A 19,702-nucleotide genomic window follows, 5' to 3' on the forward strand; every position below is an offset into this window, starting at 1 on the left:
GAAATTCATTGGATTTTCAGCTATCGGGGATATCGATCCATCGACTTCTGAGTTATGGGCCCAGCACGTTTCGGCTGCGCCACTCTACTTTATCTCACCACAGATGTGACTCGAACCCACAATTCCTGGCTTCATCGAATTTTCAGCTGTCGGGGCTTGCCTAGCAGAGGATGGTTTCGATCCATCGACCTCTGGGTTATGGGCCCAGCACGCTTCCGCTGCGCCACTCTGCTCTTCCTGCCTGCAGTCTTGCTGTTGGCTCCAGGGCTCTCATTGCAGAAATATGTCCTTGAAAAATATGAGAGCCAGATTTTCTGCTGTTTGGTGTCTATTTAATTGCAAGCTAGATTTGACCCCGAAAAAAGGCTGAGAAGATCGCCACAAGTTAAAGGGCGTTCGTGGTTTGGTACGAAATTGGCTACGTGTTGCCCACTGCAAACCTCCTGCCTTACTTCTCATCCTGGTTTCCGACTGCGTTTTGTGAAAGGCAACTATACTGGAGTGGCACTTAAAGAGGGACTAGCAGAGGATGGTTTCGATCCATCGACCTCTGGGTTATGGGCCCAGCACGCTTCCGCTGCGCCACTCTGCTTTATCTCACCCCAGACGGGACTCGAACCCACAATCCCTGGCTTAGGAGGCCAGTGCCTCAGCCTCAGCCTCAGCCTCAGCCTCAGCCTCGTTACTATAGTGAACTAGGGAAATACTTTCAATGTTGACAAAAGAAATTCATTGGTTTTTCAGCTATCGGGGATTTAGATCCATCGACTTCTGAGCCCAGCACGTTTCGGCTGCGCCACTCTACTTTATCTCACCACAGATGGGACTCGAACCCACAATTCCTGGCTTCATCGAATTTTCAGCTGTCGGGGCTTGCCTAGCAGAGGATGGTTTCGATCCATCGACCTCTGGGTTATGGGCCCAGCACGCTTCTGCTGCGCCACTCTGCTTTAGCTCACCCCAGATGGGACTCGAACCCACAATCCCTGGCTTAGGAGGCCAGTGCCTTATCCGTTAGGCCAGTGGGGCTAGTCTGCTGCCTCAGCCTCAGCCTCGTTACTATAGTGAACTAGGGAAATACTTCCATACTCGAACCCACAATTCCACAATATTTAATGTTGGCTCTTAGTAATAAGAGCAAAGATGAGTGCCATTTAATAGCTAGCTACCAGCTAGCGAGCTACCTGCTTTTAGCTAGCAGCCGTTAGCCTACCCAACGATGTTCTTTATCATTTGACACAATTTCCTGGTTTTAACAAGAACGAACACCTGGTCTGGCAAATGACAACTTAAATGATCTTCCCATATATTTTCTACTGACATTGTAGTATTACTAGTTGGATGACAAAATACACTAGCCTCGCCTACTTGCTTGCTTAGGTACTTAGTTAGAGCAGCAGCTGCTTTGTTTCTTGACTTTATTACTTGATCTATTCCGGTTTTAGGTAGTTATTCTGATAAATGAGGCGACCAGAATAGGGTGACTGCTTTTATTGCCAGCTCCAAAAGTACGGCTTTCTTTACTGTGTGTCCGAGAAAAGTTGACCCAGAAGACGTCTTCGTACAATCAGCTGGCAGCAACGTGGGCGGGTTTTAAATGCAATAAAACAAAATCCGGACTTGTCTCCTTGGCGATTTAAACAGCCAACCGAGCAACAACTGTTTAGCATTTTACGACCTAAGTCAAACAATGTAAAAGCAGAGATATTAAATTATCTTGAATGAAAGGTGGTCGGTTCCTGTATAAACTCCAGTGTTAGACAGCTGTGGAATGTTTTTTTTGCCCGCCAGCTGGTCATTCTGACGTCACGTGAAAACTATCAATACTAGATGTTCTTATTCTACAGCTGCATTGTAGTCAGGATCATTAGTCTTCAGTGCCATGCTGTAGTTCAGATGCTACAGTTGGTTAGTCATTAATGCAGATCTGACATTCATTTCTAATGTGAAGACTAAATTGATCTGAACATGACATTCCACTGTTATCCCTCTTGAAACAGAGGCATACAGCCAGAAGCAAGCATCACAGTCATGCAATCAGCTACAATCCTCAAGCAATCAAAAAACCTATGGACTGGATCTGTTTGGGATACCATGGATAATCAAACACAACACACTAGAACCGTATATAAATGTAGTATCTTAATAGAGAGACAGTTGAGTGAACTAAAGTTGTGGTGTAGCACAATCACAGGATAGCTCTTCACAGGCTAATACATGTTGCTTTAAGGTGTACAAGTTGTTCTATATAGTGGGGTCTTGTTCAGTGGTGTGAACGCACTCTTACAGTTTTGTGCTTCCACACAGGTCTGGAGGATATCTGTGCAGGGCACCTCTTGTCTAAGCCTGCTGATGATTGGAGCAGGCATTGTGTGGGGGCAGCTACTGAAGCTTCATATCTCCCAGACGGTGTTTGTGTCCAGCTGTCTATCTCTGTCCAGCACCCCACTGGTGTCCAAGTTCCTCTCTGGTGCCTCCCGAGCTGAAAAGGAAGGTAACTGGACTTCATGTGTATTATTATCCAAACTAAAGAGCAACATCCCGTTCCTTTAGTCAGTTCACTTCCATTAGTGTGGAGATATTTTATTGATAACGTATTGCTAGTGCATCAGTGTCTGATATTACCGTATTTTCCGCACTATAGGGCGCACTGGATTACAAGGCGCACTGTCAAGGAATAGTATATTTTTCGATATTTTTTCATACATAAAGCGCACCAGAATATAAGGCGCATTAAGGGAAACAAAACAGTCAGTCAGTCAAACTTTATTAAACGTTTTCACAATAACTCTCAACATGGTTCAAACGTTAATGAGCCTATAAACAATAACTTCCAACCTTGTTCAGTTGGAACACGTACAAAAACAGTCTAATACCGCTAAATCAAATGTCATTTTTTGAGAAAATGGAAGGCTTTTAAGTGCTCCTTATAGTCCGGAAAATACTTATAAGACTAGAGTCAGTTGAAATTGGTATAATTAGTGTGCTTGCCCGAAGGGAAGCACACTATTGTTCTTCGTTTTTTACTATTTTTTTTATTCTAGTAGTTTTTCTTGCAGCTAACTACTCCTCGCCCGATTGAGATAGAGACGCTGTTCAAACACCAAAACGTCCGGCCCGATCCGGTGCAAGCTGCTATGACTTTTCGTGGCGGTACTCCTTGCCACTCCTTTTTTATTCCTCTTTTTCCATCACCTTTTTTCTCCATAGACTTGCATGGCAGAACTTTGAGGCATTATGACATCATAATAGGCTCATTAAACTGGCTTGCACCTGTGATTCACTGACAACTCTCACTGACACCTGCGCACGGTTCCTCTTCTCTCTCTGTCCCTCTCCAATCAACTGTATAACTAGGAATATTAAGAGACACCTTCCATACCAGGGCTCTACTCACTCATGCATACTCACTCATGTTTACTCACTCGTGCATACTCACTCATGCATACTCACTCGTGCATACTCACTCATGCATACTTACTCATGCATACTCACTCATGTTTACTCACTCATGTTTACTCACTCATGCGTACTCACTCATGCGTACTCACTCATGTTTACTCACTCATGCATACTCACTCATGCATACTCACTCATGTTTACTCACTCGTGCATACTCACTCATGTTTACTCACTCATGCATACTCACTCATGCATACTCACTCGTGCATACTCACTCGTGCATACTCACTCGTGCATACTCACTCGTGCATACTCACTCATGCATACTCACTCATGCATACTCACTCATGCATACTCATTTGTGCATACTCATTTGTGCATGCTCATCCAGCAGGGAGAGCTGGAGAGCTGACACCTGCCCCAATTCCAAGGCACTTGTTCTCTCGGTCATGGCCGCAACAGAGCAAGCACACTCTCGCAGTTCGTTCACGAAACGCATTCTAGTTCATTTTTAGGTTTTTTGTGTGTGAGAATTGAGAATATCAATAAAGTCATGAATAAAACGCACCACAGTGAGATGTATTACCAAGGTGAATTTCTGTGTGTGTGTTTGAATGAATGTGTGTGTGTGTGTGTGTGTGTGTGTGTGTGTGTGTGTGTGTGTGTGTGAATGTGTACACAGGTGAGCTGGAACCCAGCAGTGTATTGCTTGGTATGCTGGTGATGCAGGATGTTCAGTTAGGTCTGTTTATCGCCGTCATGCCAACCCTCATCCAGGCAGGGGACGGAGCTATGGACAGGTGAGTGATCTGGAGGTGCACTCACTCACTAGTCTTGCACTAACGCACAAACACAGAAGGCCTAGTGCAATTGATTGGTAATGTTTCCAACACACAGCCGCATTGGATAAACCTATTAATGCTAATCAGGAAAATGAACGTTTCAGCTCCAAATCTTTAAATCACAGAATTGTAAAAGAGAACATCGTATTTGCAAACTGTTGTGTTACATATTTCATCAATGTCACAACTAGGGTTTGAAGTGAAATAACAAATAGCGGACAGAGTAGGTTTCACCATGTCCAAAGATGGTTTTTATTTAAATCACTAGCGGTGCAATCATCCAAACAGAAACGAACGCAAAACGTCTGCGTCAACTCCAAATCACATCTAACAGAGACAAGTCAGAGACAAACCAAGGAACAGTACAACACACCAATGCTGGGCCAAGAACAGCCGCTTAGGCAGTGTCTGCTGCAGGTCGACTCTCTCTCGAAGGAGGAGGAGCCAGAGCTTTTATAGAGTCAGGTGAACATGCGTGCCAGGTGCACCCAATCAAGGCTCATCACCTCCAATCAGCAACTGCACAGAGACCAGAGGGCACAAACAGGGTTAAATACATGCAGGGAACGGCAGGCCGTCACAATCAACAATAATAATCAATCAAAAGACTGCGACAGACAGGGTATATTTCGTTTATGCATGTATGTTTTGATGAGCATCTTCCCTAATTGGCCCTGTGTTTTGATGAGCATCTTCCCTAATTGGCCCTGTGTTTTGTGTTCAGTCCTGTAGCTTGTTCCCTAATTGGCCCTGTGTTTTGTGTTCAGTCCTGTAGCTTGTTCCCTAATTGGCCCTGTGTTTTGTGTTCAGTTCTGTAGCTTGTTCCCTAATTGGCCCTGTGTTTTGTGTTCAGTCCTGTAGCTTGTTCCCTAATTGGCCCTGTGTTTTGTGTTCAGTCCTGTAGTTTGTTCCCTAATTGGCCCTGTGTTTTGTGTTCATTCCTGTAGCTTGTTCCCTAATTGGCCCTTTGTTTTGTGTTCAGGGGCCGTATTCACAAAGCCTTTTATCTTACCACTAGGAGTGCTCCTAACTCGCGCTAAAACCTTTTACGTAGGAGTAATTTCTTAAAAGTGATTCACAACGGCTCTGAGACCTACTCATACTAAGGATAATACCAACTCCTAAGCTTAAGATAAAAACTCCGTTGCTATGGATGACGTCCATTCTCATGCACGAGTTTAGAAGCGGTGCGTACGGTGATTGGTTGCTGACAGGCGCTCTCATTCAAAACTCAGTCCTAACATCCCCCTAACGATCCCACTAAATCAACAGAAAATAAGAGAATAACCTAGGCTTCAAATGAAGCCATATTAAATAGTTATGGATAGTGCACTTAGCAGAATGCACACGCATGATGACAAGTTTGTGCATCCAACGTGAATGACGCTTTGCACGTTAGAGAAAGAGAAATTGCCGAAAAAAACACGGAAATTGCATGAAATCAAGGAAGTAATAATTAAAGCTCCCTGCAAACTATTAGGTAATCGGCATATTTCCAGCCCTTAAACACTTCAAATATCAGTCCATACGGCTCTTTAAGTCCTCCTGTCATAATGGACGAAACGAGGGCGAGACGTAAGAGAAAGTCGAACTGGTCCCAGGACCAACTGTCCATGTTGGCCCAGAGTGTGCTGGAGAGGAAGGGAGTTATAAAAGCTAAATTTGGCTGTGGGGTGACCACAAAAAAGAAGCGTGAGCCATGGGAGGACATATGTGTTAACGTAAATGCTTCATTCCCTGCCGTGTGTCGCTCTGTCGATGACTGCGAGAAGCGGTGGTATGCGCTCCAGTCACAATGTAGGATGGAGATTGCGGAGTGGACTTTAAAAGAGCCGTCGCGGCTACAGGTATTGTGTCACCAAAATAGGCCTCATGCGTATACTTGCATGTTGTAGTTCAACTGTGCTCCCGGTTGTGGATTGAGGAAGGGTGTCAAAAGCCATGTCTTGCATGGTTGCCACTGTCACCCAACAAGTGGCATCTAGCAGGTACATGGTGCCGCTCAAAAAGCTGGCGCAGACCGCGCTCTCCATTAAAATGCGCGAATCGTGAGTAGATCCAGGCCACTTCGCAACAATATCCATGATTGTGAAATTTGGATCAAACACTATCTGTGTATTAATTCAATGTACCTTTTTGCGGTTTACAAAGACGTCCTCATCTCTGGATGGAGCAATTATTTTAATGTGTGTTCCATCGATGGCACCCACGACACCGGGCATTCCTGCAAACGCCATGAAATTGACCTTGATCCTTTGAAGTAGGCGATTGTCCATAGGGAACCGAATAAACTGTTGTACAATGTGTGGTCTACAGAGTGCGGTGATTGTTTGATGAATGAATAGGCTTACTGATGATTGCGATATTCTGAAGTCGTCTGCGTTGCAAAGTTGCATTTTCGCCGTAGCCAAAAATCTTAATGTTATCAAACATTTAACTTCCGGACTGATTGGGTTGTTTCGGATAGTTGGAGACGTGATTGCATCCCGCACTAATTCTAGTAAAATGTTGATGCCTTCACGGTTTAAACGATATCTTCTCAACAATTCAGAGTCGTTCATTGTCTCCAACACGTTACGTCTGGCTTCAGCCATTTTAAGACTTTTTGTGAATAGGTCTTAGTGACTTAGGAGTCCTCATGAGGAGTTTTAAGCTGTCCTAGACTTAGGTGCTACTTTTAGGGATAAAATATTTTGTGAATTGCTCTTAGTAAAAAAAAATAGGAGTCCTAAATTTAAGACTGACACGCCCATTATTTTTAGGAGTTTCTCCTAAATTCGCTACTTATGAGCTACTTTTAGCCCTAAGATTCTTTGTGAATACGGCCCCAGTCCTGTAGCTTGTTCCCTAATTGGCCCTGTGTTTTGTGTTCAGTTCTGTAGCTGGTGCGCTCCATGTGCTGGCGCTGCTGTTTCAGGTGCTGGTCTTCCTGGCTGGAGTGCTACTGCTGTGTTTCTTCCTGAGGTCTTGCGTGATTGGCCCCTTCTACAGGAAGCTCCACGCTGAGTACCGAGGCAACAAAGAGATCATGGTGCTGGGCACCACGGCCTTCATGTTCCTCATGCTGATGGTAGGATCTCCTCTTCCTCCACTACAGCTCCAGCTCGTATTGTCTTTGTTATACAGTTTAATTAATCATGAATATTTCATAGTATCTTTGAAATGAGGGATAATTTCCTATGTTTTATTTCCAGGTGACTGAACTCCTGTATTTATCTATGGAGCTCGGCTGCTTCCTGGCTGGGGCCCTTATTTCCTCTCAAGGTCACATGGTCACCTCTGAGGTGCTCCGCTGCATTGAGCCAATCAGAGACTTCTTGGCTATAATATTCTTTGCTTCCATTGGTGAGTGATGTTCTTTTATGGACAATATGATTTATACAGTCCAGTACTAAAGACTACAATGACAGATGAAGCTCTGCAACTGAATGAAACCAAAGGTTATATGGCCAGGGGCCATTGAAGTCAGGAAAAGGAACTGTACCGATGTTGATTTTAAAGGAAGTTTGGAAGGATTGATGAGCAGATGATGAACAGAGAGAAGGTATTAGTGTACTGCAGACAGAGGTAAAGAGTAGATGATGAACAGAGAGAAGGTATTAGTGTACTGCAGGCAGAGGTGAAGAGTAGATGATGAACAGAGAGAAGGTATTAGTGTACTGCAGTCAGAGGAGTAGATGATGAACAGAGAGAAGGTATTAGTGTACTGCAGTCAGAGGAGTAGATGATGAACAGAGAGAAGGTATTAGTGTACCGCAGACAGAGGAGTAGATGATGAACAGAGAGAAGGTATTAGTGTACTGCAGACAGAGGTGAAGAGTAGATGATGAACAGAGAGAAGGTATTAGTGTACTGCAGGCAGAGGTGAAGAGTAGATGATGAACAGAGAGAAGGTATTAGTGTACCGCAGTCAGAGGAGTAGATGATGAACAGAGAGAAGGTATTAGTGTACTGTAGACAGAGTTAAGGAGTAGATGATGAACAGAGAGAAGGTATAAGTGTACTGCAGACAGAGTTAAGGAGTAGATGATGAACAGAGAGAACATATTAGTGTACTGCAGACAGAGTTAAGAAGTAGACTGGCTACGCCAAGGAGAGAAGAGCTCCTCACACATTTAATAAAGAAGAAGGAAGAAACAGCTAGTATTACACTCTACAAGGACTCATTTAAGTTTGTGAAGTCTTTCGGTCAAGAAACAAACAGGTAGTTTGAGTGTTGAAAGAGAGTACCTAGTGGAGTATCTCCAACAGCTTCAGAAGGACACTCAGAGGCATGGGGGTCTCGTGTTACTGGCAGACAATCCTCCAATCGGAGGCATGGGGGTCTCGTGTTACTGGCAGACAATCCTCCAATCGGAGGTATGGGGGTCTCGTGTTACTGGCAGACACTCAGAGGCATGGGGGTCTCGTGTTACGGGCAGACAATCCTCCAATCGGAGGCATGGGGGTCTCGTGTTACTGGCAGACAATCCTCCAATCGGAGACATTCACCAGGATGTTGGCCCACCCAGAGTGAGGTGCAAGAGGTTGTGTGACTATCCCAGAGATGCTGACCCCCTTCTTCTGTAATGTATTTATCATAGTGTAGAATGTTCAGCTGCCAGGTGAGGGCGCTGTTACTGTCAAGCAGAAACTCAAAACACAAACAATGTTTGTTTTGTGTACATGCGGTACAAGGTTCTGTCACCATCATAGTTCATGTGTTGTGCTTTTGACAGGTTTCCATGTGTTCCCCACCTTTGTGCTGTATGAACTGACCATCCTGCTGGTTTTAACTCTGTCATTGGTCATCTTGAAGGTAGGAGTTTTTTAAATCTAAATTGTACATTTATTTGGACATTAAGTCATCATTCATTAACTCAAATGAAATGCTAGAAACAACAGACCCCAAAGTCCTAAATCGTATAGACTAAATATTTATTCACATTCTTTAATACATGAAACTTATTTTGACCAATTTTGTTAACTGACAGTCATCACTCATCACTCACCGAACCTATTTTTAGGTTACAGTTTTTTGTTACAGGGCTTTGAGTATATTAACTACATATTATATTATATATTATATTAACTAGATTTCATATATTCTCTGCTTTTTGGTCTTTTAATCTAGTTTCTCATGGCAGTGCTGGTTCTCTCCACGATCCTGCCCCGTGGCTCTCGTCACATCTGCTGGCTGGTGTCGGCAGGGCTGGCCCAGGTCAGCGAGTTCTCTTTCGTGCTTGGCAGCCAAGCCCGTCGCACTGGAATCATTTCTCGAGAGGTGAGAAGTGCCATCATACCCCATATCTCTCTTTCACTACTGGATGTGTGTGTTCCATTCTGCCCTTTCTTACTATTCAGTGCTTCAGCCATTTATGTCCGTTGGCAGCCACTTCATCACTGCATACTCTCACATCCTGCTGCTACATGTGTCACTGCATACTCTCACATCCTGCTGCTACATGTGTCACTGCATACTCTCACATCCTGCTGCTACATGTGTCACTGCATACTCTCACATCCTGCTGCTACATGTGTCACTGCATACTCTCACATCCTGCTGCTACATGTGTCACTGCATACTCTCACATCCTGCTGCTACATGTGTCACTGCATACTCTCACATCCTGCTGCTACATGTGTCACTGCATACTCTCACATCCTGCTGCTACATGTGTCACTGCATACTCTCACATCCTGCTGCTACATGTGTCACTACATACTCTCACATCCTGCTGCTACATGTGTCACTGCATACTCTCACATCCTGCTGTTACATGTGTCACTGCATACTCTCACATCCTGCTGCTACACTTCATCACTGCATACCCTCACATCCTGCTGCTACATGTGTCACTGCATACTCTCACATCCTGCTGCTACATGTGTCACTTGTCAAGGAAATAACCCTTAACCTAGGACTGTATTCTTTACCTCAGAATTGAGACACACACCCGAGAATATTATTAAAATACAGACATTTACTCTGGGCCCCAGAGGAGTGACCTGCATGATTGTCTTCACGCAAGGCACTAACCTCTCCTACAAAATGTCTGCTCTTTATTGAAATTAATATTCACATATTCACATATTCACAGTTTAACATGAAGACACTCCCCAATTCCTTTGTTCCCTTTGAAGTTAGAAACAGTCTTGCTCCATACCATATTTCAAAATAACCTAAACAGTCTTTTGACATGTAAGTTACCCAGCCCCTCATAAACCAAGTTACTTAAACATTCTTTGACATGCAAGTTATCCGGGCCCCTTTCTCATACCAACCCGTACAAGACAAGCAGACTTTTTGTCTCCACTGGAACACAGACAAAGAAATACAGAAATGCCTATAACTAAATGAGAATACTAATAGTTAACCATAAATGATAAATTCCTATATAGAATTGAATAATTCCTTCACATTTCCCTCCTGTTTATCATTTAACTATAAACCAGTATATAATCATCAACCTCGTACATCTCCTTCAGCTTTCTGGTAGACATCATTACACTTAAGAATCATATTCTTGAAGAGACAGCAGGGCATCAATTCCTGTGACAACATTACATTCTGCATAGAATCACGTACTAGGCTAGAAATGAGAACTTTAATACATGTTGAAATACACATCATAAATATACAAGAAAGAAAGATTGCAACAATAGTTAACAGACTTTTCAACATAATTCGCAACCATGTACCAGAAGTGAGCCAAGCAAAAGGATTAAACCACGGAACATCCACCACCTTATCACGTTTTATAGCAACACAATCAGCCCTCATTTGCTGTAAGGCTTCAGAAACAGATGGACGTCATCAGATATCCAGGTATCATTCAGCATAACACAAACCCTTCCACTAGCGGCACTAAGTAAATCTAGCAGTAATCTATTTTACAACCCCATCAGCCAAAGGCCTTCCACGCTGACTAAGGTGACATTAACAAATAATCATAACCTATAGTTAAGTCTGTCCGTTATTAAGATGACTCTACCTAATCCTAGAGACGGAATCAGAGACAAAATTACTTTGATACTCTTAGTCCAAATCTTTTTATTTTTATAAGGCACGTCAGTCCTCCACACGCTGTCGTGATCCTTAACAGAAAATCTCTTCTTAGAGATAACTCTGGCTGTAAGGTAGCACTACCAACATAAATATGGTCCATGACCTGAGCGGGGGCGCAAAGGCCTCCCCAATGTGAAGGGAGATGACTGTACCATCTAATAACACACACCCTCATTACCTATCCCAGCGTACGGGTACCCCTGTCAGAGGGGCAGTGCTTTTCATTCCAACCCCAACATAAGGAAAAGTTTCCCCATGCATGGACATGGCACAATATATACCCATTTTCTGACGTTGGATGAGGAAGTGGTGCTTGTGGACTCAGTATTCTTAGTAGGAATTACAGTTTTGTTACACTGTCACCGTCTCAGAGAGTTGTTCCATTATTTGCTAAACATAATGGCAATACAGAATGGACTATCACATAAAGTGACAGCAAAACGGTCATCAATCAAGTCCATTGACAAGCTAGAATCTCTGAGCTAAGTGTGAATCCCCCCGTGTGGGTGCGTTTATTAGCCTATACCTCTGAGTTAGCTGAAAATAACCACAGTCAGTCATAGCTTTCTTAATCGTCAGTCATAGTTTTCTTAATCAAGTGCAATGATCTTTCACTATTCAATCACCCCTAAAAATCACAGAGAGAATGAAAAACGCGATTTCATCTCAATGCCATTGATCTTCATGATCCTGATCCTCATGATCAACTCATGAACAAGACGAGACAACTAGACAACCGAAACCGGTCAGAAACATTGCATTAGCTGAATACATGAAATAAACAAGGCAGATTAGAACCCAAAACCATTTAGCATTTATCATAAAAGCTGAAAAAGCATGTAACATGCAACAAACCGCAACACGTAATTTCCAAATTACGCACATTCTCTTATTCCCGCATACTCGTCTATAGTAGCCAACATTGAATTATTTCCATCTCACTTAAAACAAACCAACAACTACACAGCCTTATGCTGTAATATTCGATGGTGTATTTTGACTAGGCTATCAAACAGCCAGTCACTCTAACAAACAGTATGGGCTCAGTCAATGTCCCCGTTATGTATGTAAACATACACACAGGACGAATACTTTGTTCCATAAAAATATGCTAACAATTACTCGTAATTGTAACAACATACACTGCTCGTTTCTCGGAAAAATAATCATGTAGGCTCATTGCAGTAAAATGCCACTCCAGCCACTGTGGTCCTTACAGGACTTTAGGCTACTTGTGAGGTCAGACAATGCTTTTTGATCATGCGCTGCCTCTACGGATAAACAAAAGTTACACATTTAAGAATCTCATTTTAACGTGGTGAACCTTCTAGTAATTTTCTTTGTTTTAAGAATTTTCCGACGATGTCAAGGGTTTTTATTTCATTCGGAAAGTTAATATTACGATTACTTCACTCATTCTAATTCGCACGGACAAGGAGGCATTTCCAGTGTTTACACCATAGCTTTACCATTAAGGAGATAAACACCACATACTTTGTATGACTATTGTTAAACTGTCATTATGAATGACGCTCTTATATGTGTTACTGTAATAGTATTGCTATTATATTACATGTGTTACGGTTTATCATACCTGCGTGTATGGTGTGTCGTTAATTTTAGTTGAATGTTGAATGCTGTAGAGACGGATGAAGATAGCCGGTGCACATTGAATAATATTGAATACATACTTATTACACTGACGTTCCGCTTATACTTGTACGCCAAGTTATACCTGCAAGACAGATAACTTAACAACAATTGTATATCAGACCAGTATGGTGAAGAGTTAATGTATTTTATCCCTTCGGGGTTTCCGTACTTGAAAATAGTATTCCAGCTCACGCTGTGACTGATTCACGTCTTTTCAGTACAAAGTATCCTAAACGAAACGTTTCTCTTCAACACCTGTAGCATTCTTGTGATATTAAGCTCTAAGTGCCAACGCTTGGTTACACTATTAATGCTATATTTAACCAAATAGATAACAACAGAAGTTACTTTCGCTGAGTTTTAAGACAGATCATTCAAATGATAAGTCCGTGTGAGTGTAGCACCACACAACCCAGCCATGTTAACGCATAGGCTTTAGTTCTCCGAAGTTACTTTTTTGATAAACGTTTAGAACCTTCTTCTGCATACTATACTCATAGTGTCATTATTTGATGTTTATTTTAATGCTTTGTAAGCTCAAGCGACGGAATGTGTCTTTATAACGTTATGACACTAACTTTCTTTCTGTAGGCTACCATTACATGTCGTTTCTGGTTTGAAAATCCGACTCAGGCGAACTATTTTATTCCCTTTGACAGGATCTCGTTGCTCTTCCAACTCCGACTAAGTTTAATGAATAACTTCGCTCTTATATTGTTAATTCCCGAGTGTATTTCTGCACTATATTAAGCAATCAATTGTTGGATAAAGTACCTTCCGGGTGGCCAAACCGAAATTCCTTTATCCTCTAATCGATCTGCATTGTATTGTTTATTTTAGCAGTATCCTCATCATTTTCATAATACCCGCATTATATCTCTATAAAGCTGCGACGATAATGTCCTCTCGTCTGCGTCCCTAAAGGAGGCGGACTTTAGTACTTTTCTTGCTATGCTATATTTCGAGTCTCTACTCTTCATCCCTCTTTCAGAGCTTTAAAACTACTTTCTTTGTCTTCTCTCATGCTTTCTATTTAACATGCACGTTTCTTTCTTTGCTCTGAGTTTCCTTCTACCAATCTTTAATCTGTTCAGCTTGCCTTGCACTCTTTTCTTATTTAATCATAATTATGAGAGCTGCAAACGTAAAACGAACTTGTATATATTACATGAATATATTATAGTGAATGTGGCGTACATAATTCACCTTTGTTGGTTCTGCAAACAGTTGTTTAAGTTATACATAAGTATGACTTCTGGGACCGTGGTCCATTTAAATTGTTTGTTAGTGGTGACGTCATGCTTGTTCGACCACGCCTTGTAACTAAACCGAGACACAGAGGTTTTTTTTTTTTTTTTTTTCGCTCAACGACGTTTTTCTATCTAACCTTCTACGTATTTTGTATAGCTATCAGCATGTTTCTTTCCATGTTCTTCTCATCGCCAATACAACCTTTCTAACCATTATGGTGAGCTTTTTTGATTACTTCAGAATACCACACAATTGGTCAGTAAAATCTCTGTGGACTCACAGAGGCTTTTCACTGTGTTAATTCTGAGTCATCACTACTCCATTTATACATACATGCATACACATACATACATAGGCCTTCACTCAAACAAAAATAAGTCCCCGACTTATGAAGAAAATTTTCTTATCAGATCCCCGATCTGATGACATCCCAGATGTCTTTATAGCTATAGTGATTGCTAATGTGACGTCATGAACGCAACGCATTTTGGGAATCCGCGGCACAAACAAGTCGGCGCGAGCATAGACATGTACACTCATAGATATGTGGATGCTAGAAATTGGGCAACAGGTTGATGTCCCCGGACCAGTCGCTGTGCTCATAGGGATCAACTCCTTTGACTCCTTTGAGTTTTCGATATACCTTGTCTTTGCGTCTTTACGTACATTAGCAATCTTTATTGTCTGTTTATTCGGTAACCCGGTTACTTACTTAATATTCTGTTGTGCGTCCCCTCTGGATTCGGATCTCGTCAGGGCAGCTTCGACGGGGGGGAGAAGTCAGGTCACCGGCCACACGAAGAATTCAACTCGTGGGGACTTTTTCTGCCCAAGCCTATTGAGCAGGCGATGCGCATCGTCTTCGGCTTCTGAAGTTCTGATCCCCCGGCGTTTCTTACCCATCTTGAGATCCGGCTACGATGGACCAAAATGTCAAGGAAATAACCCTTAACCTAGGACTGTATTCTTTACCTCAGAATTGAGACACACACCCGAGAATATTATTAAAATACAGACATTTACTCTGGGCCCCAGAGGAGTGACCTGCATGATTGTCTTCACGCAAGGCACTAACCTCTCCTACAAAATGTCTGCTCTTTATTGAAATTAATATTCACATATTCACATATTCACAGTTTAACATGAAGACACTCCCCAATTCCTTTGTTCCCTTTGAAGTTAGAAACAGTCTTGCTCCATACCATATTTCAAAATAACCTAAACAGTCTTTTGACATGTAAGTTACCCAGCCCCTCATAAACCAAGTTACTTAAACATTCTTTGACATGCAAGTTATCCGGGCCCCTTTCTCATACCAACCCGTACAAGACAAGCAGACTTTTTGTCTCCACTGGAACACAGACAAAGAAATACAGAAATGCCTATAACTAAATGAGAATACTAATAGTTAACCATAAATGATAAATTCCTATATAGAATTGAATAATTCCTTCACATCACTGCATACTCTCACATCCTGCTGCTACATGTGTCACTGCATACTCTCACATCCTGCTGCTACATGTGTCACTGCATACTCTCACATCCTGCTGCTACACTTCATCACTGCATACTCTCACATCCTGCTGCTACATGTGTCACTGCATACTCTCACATCCTGCTGCTACATGTGTCACTGCATACTCTCACATCCTGCTGCTACATGTGTCACTGCATACTCTCACATCCTGCTGCTACATGTGTCACTACATACTCTCACATCCTGCTGCTACACTTCATCACTGCATACTCTCACATCCTGCTGCTACATGTGTCACTGCATACTCTCACATCCTGCTGCTACATGTGTCACTGCATACTCTCACATCCTGCTGCTACATGTGTCACTGCATACTCTTACATCCTGCTGCTACATGTGTCACTGCATACTCTCACATCCTGCTGCTACATGTGTCACTGCATACTCTCACATCCTGCTGCTACATGTGTCACTGCATACTCTCACATCCTGCTGCTACATGTGTCACTGCATACTCTCACATCCTGCTGCTACATGTGTCACTGCATACTCTCACATCCTGCTGCTACATGTGTCACTGCATACTCTCACATCCTGCTGCTACATGTGTCACTGCATACTCTCACATCCTGCTGCTACATGTGTCACTGCATACTCTCACATCCTGCTGCTACATGTGTCACTGCATACTCTCACATCCTGCTGCTACATGTGTCACTGCATACTCTCACATCCTGCTGCTACATGTGTCACTGCATACTCTCACATCCTGCTGCTACACTTCATCACTGCATACTCTCACATCCTGCTGCTACATGTGTCACTGCATACTCTCACATCCTGCTGCTACATGTGTCACTGCATACTCTCACATCCTGCTGCTAGAATGTGTCACTGCATACTCTCACATCCTGCTGCTACATGTGTCACTGCATACTCTCACATCCTGCTGCTACACTTCATCACTGCATACTCTCACATCCTGCTGCTACATGTGTCACTGCATACTCTCACATCCTGCTGCTACACTTCATCACTGCATACTCTCACATCCTGCTGCTACATGTGTCACTGCATACTCTCACATCCTGCTGCTACATGTGTCACTGCATACTCTCACATCCTGCTGCTACATGTGTCACTGCATACTCTCACATCCTTCTGCTACACTTCATCACTGCATACTCTCACATCCTGCTGCTACATGTGTCACTGCATACTCTCACATCCTGCTGCTAAATGTGTCACTGCATACTCTCACATCCTGCTGCTACATGTGTCACTGCATACTCTCACATCCTGCTGCTACATGTGTCACTGCATACTCTCACATCCTGCTGCTACATGTGTCACTGCATACTCTCACATCCTGCTGCTACATGTGTCACTGCATACTCTCACATCCTGCTGCTACATGTGTCACTGCATACTCTCACATCCTGCTGCTACATGTGTCACTACATACTCTCACATCCTGCTGCTACACTTCATCACATGTGCCACTTACTTATGTGATACAAACTGCCAAAATCTATGATTTAAGGTTTCCAAAGTTCATAAACATGCCTTTCCTCTGAAATAAACACATTATGCATTAATGTCTGGCAAGGGTACTCACCATAGCCTACCTTTAAAAAAAAGGTTCTTTTTGCACCATAAACCCACAATCTTCTAGGTGTAATTTGTACTATGTTTAAATCTAGAGAGAAGACTGAGAAAGGAGACCAGGGTTACAAATGCTTAACTTTTAAAAGGTTTTACAGGGTATTCATTTTGATAGTTATGTGAAGGAGAGATAAACACACCTGTTATTCCCATTAGCCACCACAGCTATTCGGTTTAGGATCTGGGTCGAAAACAACTTTGGCATCACAGCGTTCCCAAATATGTTTCTGAAATACTGTACATCGAATACATGCAAGCTAGCTTCCCTTTGTTAGTCCCAACAATGTTGTCTTTGCTGCTTGCAATGCATGTCTGTTGTTTGTTAACTCGTTTATCTCACTTTTAGCTAGTTAGCTTGCCATAATCAACCATTACTGCAAGCGTCTGTGGAAACATTATTGTTAAGGAACATAATGGCATGGCATGACAGCAAAGTTCAGGGAAGAGCAGCTCATTTAGGAATATGAACTCCAGAGTAGAGCAGCTCATTTATGAATATTAACTCCAGAGTAGAGCAGCTCATTTATGAATATGAACTCCAGAGTAGAGCAGCTCATTTATGAATATGAACTCCAGAGTAGAGCAGCTCATTTATGAATACGAACTCCAGAGTAGAGCAGCTCATTTATGAATATGAACTCCAGAGTAGAGCAGCTCATTTATGAATACGAACTCCAGAGTAGAGCAGCTCATTTATGAATATGAACTCCAGAGTAGAGCAGCTCATTTATGAGTACGAACTCCAGAGTAGAGCAGCTCATTTATGAATATGAACTCCAGAGTAGAGCAGCTCATTTATGAATATGAACTCCAGAGTAGAGCAGCTCATTTATGAATATTAACTCCAGAGTAGAGCAGCTCATTTATGAATATGAACTCCAGAGTAGAGCAGCTCATTTATGAGTATGAACTCCAGAGTAGAGCAGCTCATTTATGAGTACGAACTCCAGAGTAGAGCAGCTCATTTATGAATATGAACTCCAGAGTAGAGCAGCTCATTTATGAATATGAACTCCAGAGAAGAGCAGCTCATTTATGAATATGAACTCCAGAGAAGAGCAGCTCATTTATGAATATGAACTCCAGAGTAGAGTAGCTCATTTATGAATATGAACTCCAGAGAAGAGCAGCTCATTTATGAATACGAACTCCAGAGAAGAGCAGCTCATTTATGAATATGAACTCCAGAGTAGAGCAGCTCATTTATGAATATGAACTCCAGAGAAGAGCAGCTCATTTATGAATATGAACTCCAGAGAAGAGCAGCTCATTTATGAATATGAACTCCAGAGTAGAGCAGCTCATTTATGAATATGAACTCCAGAGTAGAGCAGCTCATTTATGAATATGAAGTCCAGAGAAGAGCAGCTCAATTACGAATACGAAATCAAGGGGAGAAAGTGCGTGAGCTAAAATAACTGACCATTTTGTTACACCATTTAGTTTTTATCAGTTTGTATTCATTGCCTACCTTTATATTTTCTCCAGATTTCCCTCTTCTATCTTAAACACATATTGTGATCTTCTGCTCTGTTCTGTCCGTGTCCAGCTGTTAATGTAATAGCCCTGCTATTGATGTTATTTTCCCTCTCCTCCTCTTTTTTTTGCAGGTCTACCTGCTTGTCCTTAGTGTCACCACTCTGAGTCTGCTCTTGGCACCAGTGTTGTGGTGGGCGGCCAGGCTGCGATTTATCCCCCACATGGATCGCAAGCTGCTCACCTGAGCTCCTGTTCACCTGAAGTGGTCACTCACCTGAGCTCCTGTTCACCTGAAGTGGTCACTGCAGTCTCGGTTGTGCAGAGGAGTTCGTCCCTATTGCGGCAGCACTGATTGGACAAGCCATGATCGGCAACCAAGGGGTCCAGCTGGTGTGAAGGTGTTCCCGTCCCTTCGGACACAGAGGAGGTGACTGACTGGAGGACAGTTTGCTCTGTCAGGTCAAGCGAAGTAAACCGGATGGAATATGTTATTGTTATATTTCATTTGTTCAACTACTGCTTCATCATTTTTTTTACTGGTGTAGGTGATTTATGTTTTAGAAGTTTTGGTTATTTTAATATTTATATATCATGGAATCATTGAATTTTAAGACAGGTTTGGAAATTACGTAAAGGCTCTTGTCATTTAAAACTGTCATTAGTGGTTTTGCCAGTAACCCTAGACATAAATGTACAGGTACAGTTGTGCTTGAAAGTTTATGAACTCCACAGAGATTTCTGAAAATTTGTATTAATATGAAATCAAATGTGAATCGAAGGAATCAACATTGATGAAGGGAAGCCAGTGAAATATGTATTGACAAAACTGTGTATTTATTGAATTGTTGAAAAAATGATCCAACATTAAAAGCCTTGGTAAAT

The 19,702-nt window shown here is 42.4% G+C and overlaps 1 protein-coding gene across 1 annotated transcript in view; it reads left to right on the forward strand.

Moving 5' to 3' along the window:
- Window positions 1-19,065, forward strand: part of LOC308362375 (transmembrane and coiled-coil domain-containing protein 3-like) — a gene marked incomplete at both ends in the record, with an annotated part of 103,384 nt that extends 84,319 nt beyond the window's left edge. The window contains 7 exons of the mRNA XM_080834991.1: window positions 2,308-2,494; window positions 4,085-4,202; window positions 7,119-7,314; window positions 7,439-7,589; window positions 8,963-9,042; window positions 9,358-9,507; window positions 18,952-19,065. Of these exons, the coding sequence (XP_080691117.1) occupies window positions 2,308-2,494; window positions 4,085-4,202; window positions 7,119-7,314; window positions 7,439-7,589; window positions 8,963-9,042; window positions 9,358-9,507; window positions 18,952-19,065 (996 nt within the window). The remainder of the gene's footprint in view (window positions 1-2,307; window positions 2,495-4,084; window positions 4,203-7,118; window positions 7,315-7,438; window positions 7,590-8,962; window positions 9,043-9,357; window positions 9,508-18,951) is intronic.
- Between the last annotated feature and the right edge of the window lie 637 nt (window positions 19,066-19,702).

The sequence above is a fragment of the Sprattus sprattus genome (assembly GCF_963457725.1).
Source record: "Sprattus sprattus genome assembly, chromosome: 3".
NCBI classification, from domain to species: domain Eukaryota; kingdom Metazoa; phylum Chordata; class Actinopteri; order Clupeiformes; family Clupeidae; genus Sprattus; species Sprattus sprattus.